Below are 22,612 nucleotides of genomic sequence, written 5' to 3' on the forward strand. Positions count from 1 at the left end.
AGACATGAAATGCTGCAGGTAGAATGCTGTAATGTTGACATACTCCGTTTCTCCTCTCTTCCCCTATTACATTAATCATTTATGGAAGAATAAGCAGTAATTAGAGTTTTTATTGCATATTTGATACCTCTCAATAACTGGTGTTTTAGATCTGCACTATTCAATATAGTAGCCATTAACCACATGTGGCTACTGATTTAAAATGTGACCAGTTAAATTAAGATGGACTTTGTAAGTGTATAATGTATAATACATACTGGATTCAAAGCCTCAGAATAAAAAAAGGAAGTGTAAAATATATTAATAATTTTTGTATTGATTACATGTTGAAATGAAAATATTTTGAATATATGTGGGCATCATAATGTTACCTTTTAAAATGTGGCTATTAGAAAATTTAAAATGACTCATGCCATTTTAATGTAATTGCATTACATTACTGTTGGACTCTGCTGGTTTAGACCCTGTGTATCTATTGGGAAACTAAACTAAACATGAGGGAAGGGGGTTGAGTTTGTTTGAAAACCTGTAGATATTAGCACTGTCTCTCCATAGTCTTTGTTGCAGAGACCTCTCTTAGCAAACCCCTCTGACCCCATCCATCAGGAGGGATATTACTTTCTTACCTTGCATACTCCCTAACATCCTTACTGTGGAATCTCTCCCACCACCTCAGATTTCTCTTCTGAATCTCAATCTTTCAAGAGCAATCACTTTCCATACATTTCATTTTGGGTATCATAAACTCAACATGTACTCATCAAAGTTCTGGGATTCCACTGCTCTCTATAATTCTCTCATCAAATTGCATACCACTGACTCACTCTTACAGTTGGACACTCATTTATTCACCCATTCATTATTTGTTTTAAAGTATGTCTATGTGTCAGATACCAAGCCAGGAATTTGGAACAGAAAGGTAGCTATGATAAAATGGCATTCCCACACTGTGAAATATACAGTCTAATAGGAGCAGTAGACAGTTACACAAGGACACTGTGATAAGAAATTGTTCTCTTTTTCAATGTAAATGTTTTAGTCAATGACCATCTATGGAAACTGGTAATATGAAAGATAAGTTTTGATTCATGATAGACCAGGTGGCATATCTTTATAGCTCAAGGTCCTGGAACTTAGAACAATGGTCAGGGTAACAACTATCAGTATGCTGTAAAAGTAGCTAGTTTCACCCTGGCCTGTCTTTCGGGAAGCTGCAATTACCAGAGACAAGGGAGAGAACAATCAGTGGGGAAGTGAGGATTATTAGCTGCATGCAAAATAGGTTTCCTCTGCACAAATTCTGACATAGGAACCATCCTAAATCACTCCTCATTGCCAAGTTACATCCTTTCTTGGTGCAATACAAAGTATCCAGGCTTTGTACTGAAACTATCCTGAATTTAAATTCATTCTACTAGGTGTTGCCTTGGACAGTTTCCTCGTCTATAAAATGGACAACATTATGGAAAGGATTGTTGTAAATAACATGCTTGACACTTCCCCCATTAAAAACATTTTGGGATTTAGTCATAGAAATAGCAAGGAAATTCTTGACTTCAAATATTTCTGCCTCTTTATCTCTATAATAATACTTGCTCCTCATAGTTTTCAAAGTATGCATACTGGGGTTGGGTTAAAAATATGCTCTGAGGAGTTCTTTCTGATTTTAGAACTGCACAGAAGTCTAAAACATATGCAGATATTTTGTGGGCTCTTTTATTGTGCAAACACTGCAAAGACCAGAACATGTATATTTTTGCACAGCAAGTGAATGAAAATTCCAGAGTATCTCACTATCTGTGCCTTTTCCAGGGAAAAAGTATATTGACATAAAATCAAGTTTTGAAATTAATAATTGTGATACATGTATAAAGTGAGGATGTTGCTGTTTATGTTATACTTTTGTTACCTCCTTCCTGGCCACAGGTAATTTTCTCTCCTGAACAAAGTTGAACCCTATATTCAGTTTGCTTGTAAATCCTTGGTTTTGCCTGCAAAAAGGCTGAGTACACATGATTTTCTTTTTGAACTATTTTCCCTTTACTGATTCTGTTCATGAATTATCAAGGTTATATTTATTTCAACTAGTACAAATTGTTTCTGAAGACACAGTTTATAGAAAGCTATGTACAGATTTCCCCTTCATGGATTACAGCCTTGTTGTGGCGAAGGGGCTTGCAAAACTCAATGGATCTATGAGCCATACTGTGCAGGGCCATCCAAGATAGATGGGTTATAGAGAAGAGTTTTGACAAAACATGGTCCAGTGGAGGAGGGGTGGCACACCACTCCAGTATTCTTTCCTTGAAAACTCCATGAACAGTATGAAAAGGCAAAAAGCTATGACACTGTAGGATGAGGCCCCCAGGTTGGAAGTTGTCCAATGTGCTACTGAGGAGGAGCAGAGGAATTGCTCCAGGAGAATTAGCAGGCTTGATGAACGCGGAAGCAAGGCTCAGCTGTGGGTGTGTCTGGTGTGCATGTAAAGACCAATGCTGTAAAGAACACTGCGACTCCATGAACTGTATCCTGCAGGCTCCTCTGTCCATGGAATTCTCCGGGCAAGAATACTGAAGTAAGTTGCCATGCCCTTCTCCAGGGGATCTTCCCAGGTTCAGTCTCAAGGATCGAACCTGGGTCTCCTGCAATGCAGACAGATTCATTACTATGAGCCACTTGGGAAGCCTACAATATTGTGTAGGAACCTGGACTGTTAGATCCATGAATGAATCAAAGTAAATTGGATGTGGTCAAGCAAGAGATGGCAAGAGTGAATATGAACATCTTAGGAATCAGTGAACTAAAGTGTACTGGAATGAGTGAATTTAATTCAGATGACCAATATATCTATTACTGAGGGCAAGGATTGCTTTGAAGAAATGGAGTAGCCCTCACATTCAACAAAACAGTCTGAAATGCAGTACTTAGGTGCAATCTCAAAAACAATAGAATGATCTTGGCTCATTTCCAAGGCAAATCATTCAATATTACAGTAATCCAAGTCTATGCCCCAACCACTAATGCTGAAGAAGCTGAAGTCGAATGGTTCTCTAATAAAACCTACAAGACTTTTTAGAACTAACACCAAACAAAGATGTTCTTTTTATCATAGAGGATTGGAATACAAAAGTAGGATGTCAAGAGATACCTGAATAACAGGCAAGTTTAACCTAGGAATACCAAATGAAGCAGGCCAAAGGCAAACAGAGGTTTGCCAAGAGAACACACTGGTCATAGAAAACACAAGAGATGACTCTACATATGGATATCACCTAGATGGTCAATACCGAAATCAGATTGATTATATTATTTGCACCCAAAGATGGAGAAGCTCTATACAGTCAGCAAAAACAAGACCTGGAACTGCCTGTGGCTCAGATCATGAGCCCCTTATTATAGAATTCAGGCTTAAGTTGAAGAGAGGAGGGAAAACCACTAGGCCAGTCAGGCATGACCTAAATCAAATCACTTATTATTGTACAGTGCAAGTGACCAATAGATTCAAGGGATTATATATGGTAGACACAGTGCCTGAAGGAGTATGAACAGAGGTGTGTAATATTGTACAGGAGGCAGTGACCAAAACCATCCCAGTGAAAAAGAAATGCAAGAAGGCGGAGTGGTTGTCATAGGGAGATTTACAAATAGCTGAGGAAAGAAGAAAAGGAAAAGGCAAGGGAGAAAGGAATAGATATACCCAACTGAATGTAGAGTTCCAGAGAATAGCAAGGAGAGATAAAAAGATTCTCTTAAATGAACAATGCAAAGAAATTGAGAGAGAGAAAAAAAGAATAGGAAAGATTAGAAATTTCTTCAAGAAACTTGGACACATCAAGGGAACATTTTATGCAAGGATGGGTGTGATAAAGGACAGAATTGCTAAGGACCTAACAGAAGCAGAAAAGATTAAGGAGAGGTGGCAAACTGTACAGAAAGATCTTAATGACTTGAATAACCAGGATGATGTTGTCACTTACCTAGAGCCAGACGTCTTGAAGTGTGAAGTCAAGTGGGCCTTTGAAATTGTTACTATGAACAAAGCTAGTGGAGGTGATGGAATTCTAGCTGAGTTATTGAAAATCCTAAAAGATTATGCTGTTAAAATACTACCCTCAATATGTCATCAAACTTGGAAAACTTAACAGTGGCTGCAGGACTGGAAAATTTCAGTTTTCATTCCAATCCCAAAGGAGAGCGATGTGAAACGGTGTTCAAACTACTGTACAATAGTCTGATTTCACATACTCACAAGGTAATTGTCAAAATACTTCAAGCTAGGCTTCAACAGTATGTGAATAGAGAACTTCTAGATGTACAAGCTGTGTTTTCGATAAGGCTGAAGAACCAGAGATCAAATTGCCAACATCCATTGGATCACAGAGAGGGCAATGTGGTTCCAGAAAATATCTACTTCTGCTTCGTTGATTATGCTAAAGCCTTTGACTATGTGGATCACAACAAACTGTGGAAATTTCTTAAAGAGATGGAAATATGAGACCACCTTACTTGTTTCCTGAGCAGCCTGTATTTGGGTCAAGAAGCTACAATTAGAACCAAACATGGAACAATGGAATGGCTCAAAATTGGGAAGAGAGTATATCAAGACTGTATATTGCCTTATTTAACTTTGTTATAAAATTTATTATAAATAAATAACTTTATTTAACTGTAACTTGCTTTATTTAACTTATATGCAAAGTACATCCATGCTGGATAAATCACAAGCTGGAATCAAGATTCTGGGGAAGATATCAACAATCTCAGATATGCAGATGATACCACTGTAATGGCAGAAAACAAAGAGGATCTAAAGAGCCTCTTGATGACTGTAAAAAGAACAGATTGAAAAAGCTGTCTGAAAACTCAACATTCAAAAAACTAAGATCATGGCATCCAGCCCAATCACTTCATGGCAAATAGATGGGGGAAAAGTTGAAAGAGTGACAGAATTTATTTTCTTGGGCTCCAAAATCACTATGGATGGTGACTGCAGTCATGAAATTAAAAGATCCTTGCTCCTTGGAAGGAAAGCCGTGACAAACCTAGACAGCATGTTAAAAAGCAGAGACAACACTTTGTTGACAAAGGTTTGCAGAGTCAAAGCTATGGTTTTTCCAGTAGTCATCTATAGATGTGAGAGTTGGAACATAAAGAAGGCTGAGCATGGAAAAATTGATGCTTTCAAATTGTGGTGGTGAAGAAGACTCTTGAAAATCCCTTGGACTGTAAGGAGATCAAACCTGTCAATCCTAAAGGAAATAAACCCTGTCTATTTGTTGAAATGACTGACACTGAAGCGCCAATACTTTGGCCACCTGATGTGAAGAGATGACTCATTGGAAAAGACCCTGATTCTGGGAATCATTGAAGGCAAGAGGAGAAGAGGGTGACAGAGGATGAAATGTTTGGATGGCATCACTGACTCACTGGACATGAGTTTGAGCAAACTCTGGCAGATAGTTAAGGGTAGGGAAGCCTGGCATGCTGCATACCATGGGGTCACAAAGAGTTAGATACTACTTAGGGATTGAACAACTACAACAATGTAGAAATTTAAGCCAATGTAAAGCAGTGATTTTTTTTAAAAAGCACCACCAAGTGTGGAACTGATTTGGAATATTGCATTTACTGGCACCACATCAACTGCATCTGCAGGGCAACTGAGTCTCACATTTCCTCTTATTACTCAGAACAGGGGTGAGAAACTGCAGGCATCCATAAACTGAGACTCACAGCAACATAATCATCTCAGCTTTTATTCTGTGGTAAAGATTTCCAAGTGAATCCAAAACACTTCATAAATCTAAGACTCATGGAGAGATGGCAGAATAGTGTGCCTGCAAGTATTTTCTGGTTAAATGTAACATGTCATATAAAATGACAATATTATTATTCACTCAAACCATTTTGAAGACAGGCCTAGTTCTCATATGAATCCAGATCCAATTCTGTATGATTCAGTCTACTTAAGCTTCAATTTTCTCAACTGGAAACTGTGTAGATAAGATGATGGTTCTAAGTATGTTCCAATTCAATATAAACTGTCTATGTTAAAGGAAAACAGTCTCTGAATCATGACTTATGAGTTTTTTCTAAAACAACCTGGCTTGTGTACAAAGATTTGACTTATTGGAAGGCTGAAGGGCATTTCCCCCTTTCTGGGCCAGAGAATATAGTCACCTAAATCTAGAATGTCATAGAAAAGCTGAGATCCAGTTTAACTCCTAATATTAGAGGTGAGAACACCGAGAGCCAGAGATAGAATTTGACTTAATTCATGGCTGCACAGTGAGCATTATCAGCACCAGGGCTAAAACCTACTCTCATCAGTCGTTGAACTGTTACCTAGGTTTATTCATCAATCGGTCCATCCATTCATCATTCCATTCCTTCCTTCCTTCCTTCAACAAATGCTTATTAAAGGTCTACTGTGTGCCAGGCATTCTGCTAAGTGCTGCATTGCAGGGGTGTGTAGGGTGGTGTGCCTGTCCTCCTGGAGCAGATGTGAGGGGGATAAGACCAACTGCCCTAATTGCCATGTGCTTTTTCTAGCAGACTGAGTTTGCAACCCTCAACTCTTAAACAGAGTCTTCTGACCTTTCTTGGTTACTCTTTCTCCTTATTTTTATCTATTCCTCTGCATCTTTTCCTTTAATTCTTCATAACCCTTCCTGGACTAATCAGGATTGCTGGATTCACCTAGCTTCCCATTAGTACATATGCAGACTGTTTCTAAGAATATTCCTACTTATGACTTTACAGGGCACATCTTTTCCTGAAAGGTGGCTCCTTAATGAGAGTCAGGGATTGGGCCAAATACTTGTTGGTTAGAAGCAACCCTAGAACTTCTTAAATTAAAATAAACCTTTCCTCCTAAACATTTAAAATTTAATTTTAGCATATATGCTATAGTGTTTGTGTGTGTGTGTGTGTGTGTGTGTGTGTGTGTGTGTGTGTGTGTGTACATCTAGTACCTACATTGTTAGGATATTTACACTTATTTATGAGGTGTGAACAAACATTTTTGCTGTTATAAGTGCACAGCCAGACACACTTGGAAACCACTGCTTACAAAAATGGCTTTCACAAATCTCATCATGCTCCTGGAACGTTCTGTACCTTGAAATGACTCATCACAAATTTTTGTATCAGGTGGTTCCACTTGGACTTCTTAAATACGGAAAGGTGTCCCATGTCATGTTGCAGAAACATACTCTGAGCCTAGAAGAGACAGGGTTGCTGTCAGAGATAGTGACAAGGTAAGAAGAAAGTAGTAAGTGAGCCTGCTGGTAGATTTGGGAATCCATGAGAACAGTGGGAGATCTCATCTGACCTCAAGCCAAGTGTGTATCTATCACACTTGCTGAGTTCTTTCCCATCTCTGCCTAGAATGCTCTTCTCTCCACTGTCAGAATCGTCCAGGGTGGATTGGAAGGAGGATGCCTTTGGAGTCAGTCTGACTAGGGCTCTGGACTGTCCTTCGCCACTTTACAAGTTATAAAACTCTTGGCAAGTTACTCATTAGCTCTAAACTCAGTTCGTCATCCAATGTGCTGTGCTGTGTTTAGTCGCTCAGTTGTGTCCACCTCTTTGTGACCCCATGGGCTATAGCCCACCAGGCTCCTCTGTCCATGGGTATTCTCCAGGTGAGAATACTGGGTTGCCATGCCCTCCTCCAGGGGATCTTCCCAACTCAGGGATCGAATCCAGGTCTCTCCCATTGCGGGTGGATTCCTTACCATCTGAGCCACCAGGGAAGCCCATGAGTAAGGATTATAATACTGTGCTCACTGGGGTGTCATGGAGGTAAAACACATGTAAAGTTACTGCTAATACTAAGAACCCAAACAAATGTTTGTTTCCTCTCTTGTTTCCAAAAGCAGCTTTTCAAGCAATAAAGCAGGTTGGCTTTTCAAGAAAAAGAAATTGACACATAAAATTTTGGAATTAACATTGATGTCAGTTCTCTATGAAATCATCCCCAATTGCCCCAGTTAGAATTAATGCCTGTTTCTGCTTAAACAGCACATGCTTGTTTCTTTCCCTTCTGCCTTGTATCCAGTCTAGATGTTTAAATGACCAGCTCCCCCACTGGATGACGGTTTCCCAAGGGCAACGTCAGGTGCATTTCCTTTTCTGTCCACAATACAGTATTGGGCTTATCTTCAGAGACTTGAAGTAGATATGTACTTCATTCAACAAGGATTTATCAACTGCCCTGCTACACACCAGTTGCTGATTGCCATTTCTGGCAGGATCTACATGATTCTATTATCATGTAATAAGATGTAGTCTCTGCTCTTCATAGTCTGGTGTATTAATAAATGTTGGTGGGAATGTGGCTTTTGGTTAGGCTCTCAGGGAATTTTTTAAAAAACACATCTAGCTTCTTTTTAAAAGAATTTTTACTGTGAAATACAGCATGTATAAATAGTGAATAAATATAAAGATAAAAATATGTTGTGTATGCATATAGTCTTTAATAAAATCATAGAACAATCATAAAAAATGTTGGTTGGTAAATAAATGAAAAGTAAAGATGAGTGTTACATGTCTGGGAACAGAACTTCAGTTACTGACATTTTGTGGATAAAACTGGGCAAAGAGTAGTAACTGACATGAATATTTACCACATGCCAGTCTCTGTGCTAGGTACACTACAGAGTAACTTGCTTAGTCCTTCTCAGAATATTTCCATAAGAAAATTGTTACCCCATGTTACAGAAAACAGAACTGGGGCCCAGAGTGGTTTGCTAGCTTGCTGGTGTCAAACACTGATGAGTAGCTTGCCAAGAAGTGACAGCAGTGTAAAGAGAAGAAAAAATTCTGAGGCTTCCCATGAAGTAACAGCCCAGGCTTATGATACCGACTTACCTGAGCAGCTGTGAGAAGACAGGAAATGAATATTGTGACAAGCCAGCCACTGCCAAAATGCCACACTATTACCCAAGCCAGGGCTTCCAAAATCAAGACCTGGGCGAGGTGAAGGAAGAAGAACCCCAGGTTGGCATTGAACAAATTCATGGCCTCTAATGTCCTCCGCAGTTCTTGGAAATCTTCCACCAACCGGGACTGTGAGATAAACATGCAAGAAAGGAATTAGTTCCTTCAGCGGAGAGGGAGCACAGATGAACATAATCATTAATCCATTTTATCAATGTATCATACCTTAATTTTAAAAACAGACATTTATTTAATAAATATAATTAGGCATAATTTAAACAAAAAAATGGAACCTTAAAAAATTAACAAAAAGCTAAATGCTTAAAACAAGTTATGATAATTTTTTTTTTTTTTTTCTGGAGAAGAGACAGATGAGTAGTGATTTGTAAACTGTCCTCAAATGGTTATAGGACATATAATTTACCTTTTTTTGTGGATGGGGGAAATTCAGTGAACAGATGCATAACTCTAACAATTCTCTTTTTAACTGATTAATTAAAAAAATTTCTTGATGCACAATATTTCTTTTGAAGTCTTTATTGAATTTGTGGCAATATTGCTTTTATTTAATTAATTTATTTTTTTATTGCTGTGAGGCATGTGAGATCTTGGTTCCCTGATGAGGGATCAAACCTGCATCCCCTGCATTGAAAGAAGAAGTCTTAATGACTGGGCTGCCAGGGAAACCCCCCAAAAGTAGTTTTCTACTTTTCAAAACAAAAGGTTTTATTGAAGTGTAATGTTGTATTGGTTTCAGGTGTACAGCAAATGATGTATATACATATATTGCTTCTTCAGAGTCTATTGCAACTGTCGACCATTATAAGATACTGAATATAGATCCCTGCCAAACAGTAGGTCCTTGGTGTTTGTCTGTTTTATATGTAGAAGTGTGTATCTATTAATAATAGTTGCCTATTTAAAAAAATTTTTTTTCATTAATTTTTATTAGTTGGAGGCTAATTACTTTACAATATTGAAGTGGGTTTTGTCATACATTGACATGAATCAGCCATGGAGTTAATAGTTGCCTTTTTAAATCAATGTGTTGTTTGATCTCTGATTATACTTTGGGGATCTTTGCTATCTATACGGATCTCTGTTACTTTCTATGTTATCAGCTATTTAGTGTGTGCAAAAGACTCCTTTATGAAAGATAGAGTTCACTTAGATTAGCTCAAAGGATGAATTTCCTGTGAGATGCTCAGAAGCGCTACAGGAATGAGACAGGGTCTCCTGTGGTATTAGCGTGTGTGTCCATTGGTTGAAGGAGTCCCGATTCTGTGTACAAGTACTGTGCTTATGTATGTACATCACGTACTAGCACTGATTTACGAACTTGCACGTACTAGAGAGTCAGTGAAAGGCCTGGGAAGAAATATCTCCTTAGCTTAATAACTTTAATGCGCTCGAAACTCAGACTGTTGAGAAAGTGACCAGGGTATAAGAATGAAAACTTGATTATTCAGATGTAAAAGAGAAGAGAAATTTGAAATAATAATAAAAAAAGAGCTATGAACATAATCCTAGAAGCAAGAAAATTCATTTCAAAATTCACTGATAAAACTTTTAAATGATCCAATGCCTGGGAAAGGTCTGGATGTGCTCATCTCTAGAGGCCCAATGAACATCAGATTCTTGCAGCCGTAGATAACTTTAATAGATCACACAAATGTGCTAGCCCACAAGAGTCTGAAATAGAGTACTTGGGTGCAAAATAAAAAATGAAAGATGCTCTCTGTTCATTTCCAAGGGAAACCATTCAATAGCAGAGTAATCTAAGTCTGTGCTCTGATCACTAATGCTGAAGAAGCTGAAGTTGGATGGTTCTCTGAAGACCTACAAGACCTTCTAGAACTAACACCAAAAAAAGATGTCCTTTTCATCATCAGTTCAGTTCAGTCACTCAGTCGTGTCCAACACTTTGCAACCAAATAGACTGCTGCATGCTAGGCTTCCCTGTCCATCACCAACTCCCGGAGCTTACTCAAACTCATGTCCATTTAGGTGGTGATGCCATCCAACCATCTCATCCTCTGTCATCCCCTTCTTCTCCCACATTCAATCTATCCCAGCATCAGAGTCTTTGCAAATGAGTCAGTTCTATGCATCAGGTGGCCAAAGTATTGCAGTTTCAGCTTCAGCATCAGTCCTTCCAATGAATATTCAGGAATGATCTCCTTTAGGATGGACTGGTTGGATCTCCTTGCAGTCCAAGGGACTCTCAAGAGTCTTCTCCAACACCACAGTTCAAAAGCATCAATTCTTCAGTGCTTAGTGTTCTTTCATCATAAGGGATTAAAATGCAAAAGTAGGAAGTCAAAAGGAACCTGGAGTAACAGGCAAGCATGGCCTTGGAGTACAAAATGAAGCTGGGCAGATGCTAACAGAGTTTTGTGAAGAGAACACACTGGTCATGACAAACACCCTCTTCCAACAACATAATAGATGACTCTACACATGGACATCACCAGATCTTCAATACCAAAATCAGATTGATTATATTATTTGTAACCAAAGATAGAGAAGCTCTATACATCAGCAAAAACAAGACCAGGAGCTGATTATGGCTCAGATCATGAACTCCTTATTGCCAAATTCAGACTTAAATTGAAGAAAGTAGGGGAAGCCACTAGGCCATTCAGATGTGAACTTGCAGTTATACAGTGGAAGTGAGAAATAGATTCAAGGGATAAGATCTGATAGAGTGACTGAAGAACTATGGACAGAGGTTCATAACATTGTACTGAAGGTGGTAATCAAAATCATCCCCAAGGAAAAAAATGCAAAATGGCAAAGTGAAGCCTGAGGAGGTCTTACAAATAGCTGAGAAAAGAAGAGAAGTGAAAGGCAAAAGAGAAAAAGAAAGATATACCTACCTGAATGCAGAGTCCCAGAGAATAGCAAGGAGAGATAAGAAAGCCTTCCTCAGCAATCAATGCAAAGAAATAGAGGAAAACAATAGAATGGGAAAGGCTGGAGATCTCTTTGAGAAAATTAGAGATACCAAGGGAAAATTTCATACAAAGATGGGCTCAATAAAGGACAGAAATGATATGGACCTAACAGAAGCAGAAGATATCAAGAAGAGGTGGCAAGAATACACAGAAGAACTGTACAAAAAAGATCTTAATTGGTCCAGATAACCACGATGGTGTTGTGATCACTCACTACAGCCAGACATGCAGGAGTGTGCAGTCAAGTGGGCCTTAGGAAGCATCACTACCAACAAAGGTAGCAGAAGTGATGGAATTCCAGCTGAGCTATTTCAAATCCTAAAAGATGATGCTGTTAAAATGCTGCATTTAATATGCCAGCAAATTTGGGAAACTCGGCAGTGGCCACAGGACTTGAAAAATCAATTTTCATTCCAATCCCAAAAAAAGGCAATACGAAAGGATGTTCAGACTTCTGCACAATTGCAATCATTCCACACACTAGCAAAGTAATGCTTAAAATTCTCCAAGATAGGCTTCAACAGTACATGAACTGAGAACATCCAGATATTCAAGTTGGGTTTAGAAGAGGCAGAGGAAGCAGAAATCAAATTGCTAACATCTGTTGGATCATAGAGAAAGCAAAGGAATACCAAAAGACATCTACTTCTGCTTCACTGACTATGCTAAAGCCTTTGACCATGTGGATCACAAAAAATGAAAATTCTTCAATAGCTGGGAATACCAGAGTGCCTTACCTACCTCCTGTGCAACCTGTATGCAGGCCAAGAAGCAACAGTTAGAACTGGACATGGAACAATGGAGTGGTTCCAAATTGGGAAAGGAGTACATCAAGGCTGTATGTTGTCACCCTGCTTATTTAAATTCTATGCAGAGTATATAATGAGAAATGTTGGGCTGGATGATGCAGAAGCTGGAATCAAGATTGCCACGAGAAATATCAATAACCTCAGATATGCAGATGACACCACCCTTATGGCAGAAAGTGAAGAGGAACTAAAGAGCCTCTTGATGAAGGTGAAAATGAGAGTGAAAAAGCTGGTTTAAAATGCAACATTCAAAAAAATGAAGAATGGCACCCGGTCCCAAGGTTTCATGACAAACAGATGGGGTAAACAATTAAAATAATGACAGATTTTACTTTCTTGGGCTCCAAAATCATTGCAGATTGTGACTGCAGCCATGGAACTAAACTTTGCTTGCTCCTTGGAAGAAAAGCAGTGATAAACCTAGACAACAAATTAAAAAGAGACATTACTTTGCCAACAAATGTCTGTTTAGTCAAAGCTATGGTTTTTCCTGTAGTCATGTATGGATGTGAGAATTGGACTATAAAGAAGTCTGAGCACCGAAGAATTGATGCTTTTGAACTGTGGTGTTGGAGAAGACTCTTGAGAGTCCCTTGGACTGCAAGGAGATCAAACCAGTCAATCCTAAAGGAAATCAGTCCTGAATATCCATTGGAAGGGCTGATGTTGAAGCTGAAGTTCCAAATTTGGCCACCTAATAGGAAGAGCTGACTCATTGGAAAAGACCCTGATGCTGGGAAAGATTGAAGGTACAAGGAGAAGGGGATGGCAGAGCATGAGACGGCTGGATGGGCATCACTGACTCAATGGATATGAGTTTGAACAAGCTCCAGGAAATGGTGAAGGACAGGGAAGCCTGCTGTGTTGCAGTCCATGAGGTTACAAAGAGTCAGACACAACCTACCGACTGAACAACAGCAACAGGGCATTTCCCTGATTTTACCATCACTTTCACTGTACCGTTGGGGTTACTAAATCCCAGAAGAGTGGTTAATGTGAAGTCCTCCACAAGTGTTGGAAGCTGGACTTAAGCCTGTACTTCCTGACTTTCAGTTCTGTGCTCAAACACTAATTGTCTACATACATATCTTTGGGTAATCACAGATGCACAAAGAAAATTCATATCAGATCTTTACTCTCAGGGATCAGCACTGTTTTAGATAATGAATAATTGTAGCTCACAGCCATGAATGGGATTTTCTTTTCCTTAGAGAGAAAATATTTAGGAAAAACAACTAAGCTCTGCAACATTTCCTCTTTTTAATCTAGGGCATCCTGCCCTAAATGATCCTGTAAATTTAAAGATTTGTAAATTACTTGTGTGACTGTTGAGTCTGTGATAATTATAGTATCTAAAGTTTATTGAACATTTGCTATATTCCAGACACTGTTCTAAGCATTTTAAATGCCTTTAACTCTTTCAGTAATCTCCCAATATCACTTAATGTGGTTTGTTCTATTGTTGCTATTTTACAGAGAGAGAAACTGAACCACAGACACATTTGGTAACTGGCCTAGACTCATATCCCACAGTCTCAAGCCCTTCAAAGTCAGGGTCCCAAGACGGATGGGCCATGGTGGAAAGTTGTGACCAAACGTGGTCAGAAGGGAGTGGCAAACCACTTCAGTATTCTTGCCTCAAGAATCCCATGAACAGTATGAAAAGGCTAAAGCAATGACACTGAAAGATGAGCCCCCCTGGTAAGTATATGTCCAATATGCTACTGGGGAAGAGTGGAGAAATAGCTCCAGAAAAAATATGAGACTAGGCCATGGCAGAAATGACGCCCAGTTATGCATATGTTTAATGGCAAAAGTAAAGTCCAATGATGAAAACAACAATATTGCATAGGGACCTGAAAGTTAGGTCCATGAATTAAGATAAATTGGACGTGGTCAAGCAGTAGATGGCAAGAGTGAACATCAACATTTTAGGAATCAGTGAACTACAATGTATGGGAATGGGTGAATTTAATTCACATGACCATTATATTTACTACTGTTAGCAAGAATCCCTTATAAGAAATGGAGTAGCCATCATAGTCAACAAAAGAGTCTAAAATGCAGTACTTGGGTGCAGTCTCAAAAATGAGAGTATGATCTCTGTTCGATTCCAAGGCAAACCATTCAGTATCACAGTAATCCAAATCTATACCCCGACCACTAATGCTGAAGAAGCTGAAGTTGAATGGTTCTCTGAAGACCTACCAGACTTTCTAGAACTAACACCAAAAAAAGATGTTCTTTTCATCATAGGGAATTGGAATGCAAAAGTAGGAAGTCAAGAGATACCTGGAGTAATAGGCAAGCTTGGCCTTGGAGTACGGAATGAAGCCAGGCAAAGGCTAACAAATTTTTGCCAAGAGAATACACTGGTCATAGCAAACACCCTCTTCCAACAACACAGGAAACAACTCTACACATGGCTATCACCAGATCATCAATACTGAAATCAGATTGATTATATTCTTTGCAGTCAAAGATGGAGAAGTTCTACACATCAGCAAAAACAAGACCAGCAAAAACAAGACCATGGCTCTGATCATGAACTCCTTATTGCCAAATTCAGACTTAAATTGAAGAAAGTAGGGAAAATCAGTAGGCCATTCAGGTATGAAGTTGCAGTTATACAGTGGAAGTGACAAATAAATTCAAGGGATAAGATCTGATAGACAGATTGTCTGAAGAACTATGGACAGAGGTTCATAACACTGTACTGGAGGCGATGATCAAAATCATCCCCAAGGAAAAGAAATGCAAAAAGGCAAAATGGTGTCTGAGGAGGTCTTACAGATAGCTGAGAAAAGAAGAGAAGTGAAAGACAAGGAGAAAAAGAAAGATATATCCAACTGAATGCAGGTTTCCAGAGAATAGCAAGTAGCAATGAGAAAGCATTCTTATGTGAACAAAGCAAGAAGCAGAGGAAAATAATAGAATGGAAAACACTAGAGATCTCTTCAACAGAATTGGAAATGTCAAGGGAACATTTCATGCAAGATGGGCACAATAAAGGACAGAAATGGTAAAGACCTAACAGAAAAGAAGATATTAAGATGAGGCAAGAATAAACAGAATTATACAAAAAAGCTCTAATGATCCAGATAACCACGATGGTATGGTCATTCACCTAGAGCCAGACATTTTGGAGTGTCAAGTCAAGTGGGCCTTAGAAAACATTGATATAAACAGTGCTTTTGGAGGTGATTTAATGCTAATGGAGGTGGTGGAATTCCAGCTGAACTACTTCAAATCCCCAAAGAAAATGCTATCATAGTGTTACACTCGATATGCCAGGAAATTTGAAAAACTCAGCAGTAGCCACAGGACTTGAAAAATCAATTGTCGTTCCAATTCCAAAGAAAGGCAATGCCAAAGAACATTCAAAGTACCACATAATTGCTCTCACTTCACATGCTAGCAAGGTAATGCTCAAAATCCTTCAAACTAGGCTTCAACAGTACATGAACTGAGAACTTCTAGATATACAAGCTGGATTTAGAAAAGGCAGAGGAACCAAAGATCAAATTACCAATATCTGCTGGATCATAGAAGAAGCAAGAGAATTCCAAAAAATAAAAATTAAAAAAAAAGTCTGCTTCACTGACTACACTAATATTCCTCTGGGTTTACTGTTTCTTCTGATCCTTTGTGGATCACAACAAGCCATGGAAAGTTCTTAACGAGATGGGAGTACTAGACCATCTTACCAGCCTCCTGAGAAACCTGTATGCACGCCAAGAAGCAACAGTTTGAACGAGACTTGGAACAATGGACTGGTTCAAAATTGGGAAAGAAGTACATCAAGGCTGTATATTGTCACCCTGCTTATTTAATTTATATGCAGAGTACATCATGTGATATGCTGTGCTGAATGAAGCAGAAGCTGAATAAGATTGCTGGGAGAAATATCAACAACTTCAGATAAGATCATACCACTCTGATGGCAGAAAGAGAAGAGGAACTAAAGAGTCTGTTGATGAAGGTGAAAGAGGAAGGTAAAAAAGCTGGCTTCAAACTCAGCATTCAAAAAATGAAGGTCATGACATTCAGTCCAATCACTTCATTCAAATAGATGGGGATAAAGTAGAAATAGTGACAGACTTTATTTTCTTGGTCTCCAAAATTCACTGCAGCTGGTGACTTCAGCCATGAAATTAAAAGATGCTTGCTCCTTAGAAGAAAAGCAGTGAGAAACCTAGATAGCATATTAAAAAGCAGAGACGTTACTTTGCCAACAAAGGTCCATATAGTCAAATATATGGGTTTTCCAGTAGTCATGTATGAATGTGAGAGTTGGACATGAAAGAAGGCTGAGCCTCAAAGAATTATTGCTTTTGAACTGTGGTGTTGGAGAAAACTCTTGAGAGTCTCTTGGACAGCAGGGAGATCAAACCTGTCAATCCTACAGGAAATCAACCCAGGATATTCATTGAAATGATTGATGGTTAAGTTGAAGCTCCAATACCCTGGCCACCTGATGGAAGAACAGACTCATTGGAAAAGACCCTTGTGCCAGGAAAGGTTGAGGGCAGGAAGAGAAGAGGGATAGAGGATGAGATGGTTGGATGGCATCATGCTCTATGGACATAAGTTCGAGCAAAGTCTGGGAGATAGTGAGGGAACATGGAGGCCTGGCATGCTGCAGTTCACAGGGTCTCAGAGTCAGACATGACTTACTGACCAAACAACAGCATCTCGGCTCCTACACCTCGTCACAGGAACCGGGTTCTGTGTCCAGGCTGTCTGCCTGAGGGCCCCCTCATCTCAATACAGTGAGTTATTTTCTGACACACAGCCTTGAGGGATGCACATGGGCCTAAGGTGTCAGCCTAAGTATTCCTCTTCGTCCTGTACATAACCAGTCCTCTTTCCTCAGATTCCTCCTATCCCCTTGTGAGTTTGTTTCTTCATTTCTTTTGTTTGTTTGTTTCTTTCTTCATTTCTTAAAGTGGCAATATAATTCTTTTTCTTTCTGACTCACAGTGATATCTGGATCACCACTTTGTACAAAGTATTTCGAAAGAATGGTACAATTGTAAGCTGTTTTAAAACATGAAGTGCAAAAAAAAAAAAATGCAGTGCTTAATATTAGCTAAAATCCCTTTAAGCTTTATGTGCAACCATTCTAGTGAATTCTAGTTTTATGGAGGCCCTGCCCTCTGAAGACAGTTTTTCAGTCAATCAAATTCTTGGCGAAAGAAAAGTGGTGCTTTTCGTGGGGAATACCCAAAGGTTTGGAGCCAGAAAGAGGTGAGCTGGAGTTCCTGTTCTTTGCTTTTCAAAAGATAGTTTATTCTCCTGGAACTGTAATTTCTCCAATTGTAAAAAGAACTATAGTTAGGCTATAGTTACATCATTGATTCAAAAGCTATTTATGGAATTCCTACCACAAGTTCAGTCCTGTGCCGGTAGGTACTGAGGACATGTAGTCTCTGCTCTCATGGAAACTGGTTTAACAGGGAACATCAAACAGTTATGAGCAGTCATGGAAAAAGAAAAGCTATGTGTAAGTTCGAGGCAAGAAGTAGGTAGTTCAGTTCAGTCACTCAGTTGTGTCTGACTGTTTGCGACCCCATGAATCGTAGGTAGTTAGACACATGGAATTACTGTTTGGCACAGGGCCAAGCACTCCATTCCTTTGTTTCTCACAGGTTTAACAATTCTGAGGATCTCAGGAGGATTATTATGAAATATTTGGAATCCTCTCATTTATGCTATTGCAGGCCCTTCCAGACATGATGGCTGGTTTCCCACATAAAATGATAAATTGGCCCTGAAATATACCCCACCCCCATCCCTCTGCATACTCTTGAGTCCTGAGACTTCACTCACGTTTTTGTTTCTCTCCTGATTGGGCTCTTCTGGAGCAAGCTCTCCAATGAGCAGTGGTTTAAGGTATAATCGCACAATGTCAGGGTCTGGATGTATGGCTCTGAAGACATCCTGTGAATCAGAGAGAACTGTTAGAGGCTTAAAAAAGACATGCTTACACACAGATATCTCCCCTTTCTTACTTCGTTCTGGACCGACCTTAGCAATCAGCATAGGCTATGTTATGGAGCATTTACTTCTAACTCTAGGTTGACACTTCAAGTTCATTGATCAGAATTGCCCTTGAAATTCCTCTATGAAAGCCTCACAGTGGTGATCCACCCACTGAGTGCATGGCTTACTAGGCAAGTACTGGGTAGAAAGTTGATCCCCAAGCATTAGAAGAGATCATTGTTTATTTTATTGAGCACCAGGAGAAGTAGTTGGCTTTGAGATTTATCATGGGCCATGGTGAATCTTTAGAGTCAAACCTCAGGCATGGTGTGGAAGTTGCCCACATTATTTGGGGCATGCAGCAACCAAGACTGGCTATGCAAATCACATCTATCAGCATTTCCCTTTTAGTTCTTGACTAAGGACCAGGGGACAGAGGATCTTGTATTAAGTTATTTCCAAGGAAAGACAAGTTAAAGTTGATGATGATAGCAAGTGTCTAAGAGACCATGGGAGCAAAGCCCTCAAATCCTTAGTTGTCTAAAGTGGCACTTTCTTGGCTAAGTTTATCACTGAAGAAGCCTTAGCACTCTTTAAAACAAAACAAAACAAAAAAACCCATAGCATTCTCTGTAGGGGCTTGAAACAGGCACAAAATAGAGTTGACCCACTATATTTTTCCAAATCCATTCCCATGTTAAGTAGTAACTCCAAGTGGCTATGAGAAGCAGTGTTGATTCTCATTTCCTGCTTAAGTTTGGAAATAAGAGATAGAGGTTTATTATTATTTTTTTTCTCCAGGGATTTAAACTGCTTTGGGGGAAAGAAGGCTTCTCCAAGAGTAAGATACTGGACTTCTTGCTCTTATGACTTTGAGAATAGGAATGGTTTAGTATGAAGAAAAATAACCAAGGTATTAATTTGAATGTGTGGAATCCATACACAATACTTTGGAGTGGTGGCGTTGCATAGTGCTGATTAAGAAACTGGATCCCCGAGCAGCCTTCCTACACCTAAGTTCATTACTTGCTGTGTAATTGTGGACAAGTCTCTTGACCTGTCCATGCTCCTATTTTCTCTTCTCTAACAGGGGAGTGACCATAATAGCTACTCAATATATAAAGTTATTGTAAAAATTAAGTGAATTGATTAGAATCTGAGTGGCTTGTAGTAAATTCTCAGACATTTTGGTTCTCTTTCCTGTGTGTATACCTCTGGGCTTCCTTGGTGGCTCAGATGGTAATGAATCTGCCTGCAATGCAGGAGAGCCCGGTTAGGTCCCTGGGTTGGGAAGATCCCCTGGAAAAGGGAAAGGCTACCCATTCCAATATTCTTGCCTGCAGAATTCCATGGACAGAGGAGCCTGGTGGACTACAGTTCATGGCGTTGCAGAGTTGTACATGACTGAACGACTAAGACACACAGGGATAAGAGCTACCTGCCTTCCTTCTCTTCAATAAAATATAACAGTTCAGAGATTTTCTTTCCATACTCCACTCAGAGTGAGCTCTGAATTGTTTCAGTGAATACAATGAACCCTCCATCTTCAAAATCTAAAGCAACTTTATATATATATATCTAGAACTACATGCAAGCCTACACATAAAGCATTTTCATATGTGTAGGCTTGTAGGTTATTCAGAGGGGTGCAATATCAACTCTTTAGACTCACTTTTTTAGATTCACTGATGTAAGAAGGGATTTGCATCTGCTAGAACCAGTCCAGGCTCTACTGTTCATTCTGCCTTTGTACACTTTCTCTGACCCCCTTGGGAAACGCTGCTTTCAAAGATGTGTTTTTGTGTCACATTCAATGACTCTGAAGTTAGTTTACCTAACAGGATGAGAATCATTCAGTGATTACCAATGTGACTAAACGTTTCAGGGTGGCCTATACTGAAAAATCATGTTCTGCCTGTTGTTAAGGAACAGATGAAGGTGAGAAACACTCTGAGGGATCAAGATCAGTGTGTAGAGGAGGGTGAGGCCCTGGATTTGCATCTTACTCTGAGCAGCCATACAGAGCCCTGGAACAGTGTGCTGATGCTAATGTTCCTCTGGGTTCACTGTTTCTTCTGATCTTCAGCAAGATTCACAGGTCAATACTGTGACAACAGAGACTGAAGACCCACAGACTTTTCCAGAAGAGTAAGAACTACCCTGCTGTGTGGAACTCTTTTCATTGTATTAATGGGCAGCACAAAAGTGGCTTAGGTGGTCTTAGAATATTCAATTTGAAGGAATTGCCTATTAGAGTCTAGATACAGAGTAAGTTGTGAAATTTCCTTCTCAAAAGACCTTCATAATAGTTTTTTTTTTTTTTTAATTAACATTATTTGTCAAGTATGCTCCTCCTGAAGAGAGTCTGGGCTAAATGAAGGGGAGACGGAGTAACACCATTTTTTTGGGTATATCCTATATACAAGGTACTCTACGGGCCAACTCATCGTCATCAACTTAGTTCTGTGAATTTCCATCATTTTTGTTATACATATAAACACTCCAAATCTCAGGACATTTCCACAGTCAGTGGGAGAGCCAGGATTTGAACTCAAGTCTATGTGGCTTTAAAGCCATGAAGCCATAATGTCCATTCCAGCCTTCACATGAACAGTTCTTTTCCTGAAATAAGGATGACACGAGATTGTTTTGGGAGGATATTAAGACCAGTACATGCATGCTAGGCAGCTAGTAAAGGTGTTTCCCATCTTAGGTTTTAATCACGTGCATCACTTTGTCTGTGGCCCCAACCTACTTCTCCAGGTTTGCCTCTCACCATACGCTTCAGCCCTCATCCTGTCCATGTAAGTCTCCCTGTTTGATAAACATTCCATGACCCTGTGTAGTTCTGAAGTTTTGTGATACATACGGCTCCCTTTGCCTTGACTGCTTTCCTCCATTTTTTCAACTTAAAAGTTCCTTCTCATTCTTGAACATCCAGATGAAATATGCCTTCCTAACACAGTCAGGAAAGTTATTTATGATCTCTTCTGGGTTCCCATGATACTGTGTTCCTAAAGCTTTTCAAATGATGTTGCAGTGAAACTGTGTATTCACAAAGGCCTTCTTAGTGGCTTTTGACTTTTTTGAAGATTGAGACCATGCACTATTGATTAAATTATACCTGATGTTTGTTGCTGTGCCTGGAATGTGACATGTGATCAAGAGATGTCTCATGAATAAGGGAAAGGGTGAATGAATAGAGCAGTATATGATTTCTCTAACAAGGAGAAAGTTGAGAAGTATTGATTTCAAGGATATGGGTCTAAACACTGCAGTCTCTTCCCCACTCTCAGGGTCTCTATTTTCTGACCTTTTAATTACTTTATCATCTCTCATTTTCATCTGTTATCTTTTGATTCACTTCTCAACCATCCTCTCTATTTCCTAACCTATTCATAAATTTACATTGTAGCTCCTCTTAAGACTGATTATTTCCCAAACAGTATCAACACAGAGGAAATGTGTGATTATCTTTGCTTTCACAAGTGACTTTGGAAATCCTGCTGATTTTTTGCTGTTATTTAATGGAGGATGGAAAGCTGTCCTTTATTGGAAGAGCAGTATGATCCCTAGTGGGAGAGACAAGTATGTAAAGTGAGAAGGCCTGAGAAGGATCACATCCTTACAATTTACCTACTGTATACAGGCTGTGCCCTGCATCAAGGCACTTGGCCTAGAGGGCACGTGTGGGTTGAAATCCAGGAGACACTCCCTTTGCCAAATCTTGTTCTTCAATCAACCAAAGTGTGTGTCTATAAAATTTACACCAAAATACAGCATAGGGAGCAGTGCAGTGTGTTGTTTATATTGGGAAAATGCTTAATCTGTCAAGATTTGATCTGTTTTCTAACTGTGGATACTACTTATTTTCCCACATGGGCTCACTTATTCCTTCATTCATTTATTCAGTCATTA

At 39.3% G+C, this 22,612-nt stretch overlaps 1 protein-coding gene across 1 annotated transcript in view; it reads right to left on the reverse strand.

Moving 5' to 3' along the window:
* Window positions 1-22,612, reverse strand: part of LOC110149748 (fatty acid desaturase 2-like protein FADS2B) — a 56,440-nt gene that overhangs the window by 16,433 nt on the left and 17,395 nt on the right. The window contains exons 2-4 of the mRNA XM_020912331.2: window positions 18,542-18,652; window positions 8,875-9,072; window positions 7,120-7,221 (exon numbers count right to left, since the gene is read on the reverse strand). Of these exons, the coding sequence (XP_020767990.2) occupies window positions 7,120-7,221; window positions 8,875-9,072; window positions 18,542-18,652 (411 nt within the window). The remainder of the gene's footprint in view (window positions 1-7,119; window positions 7,222-8,874; window positions 9,073-18,541; window positions 18,653-22,612) is intronic.

Source organism: Odocoileus virginianus, chromosome 10 (assembly GCF_023699985.2).
Source record: "Odocoileus virginianus isolate 20LAN1187 ecotype Illinois chromosome 10, Ovbor_1.2, whole genome shotgun sequence".
Lineage (NCBI taxonomy): Eukaryota > Metazoa > Chordata > Mammalia > Artiodactyla > Cervidae > Odocoileus > Odocoileus virginianus.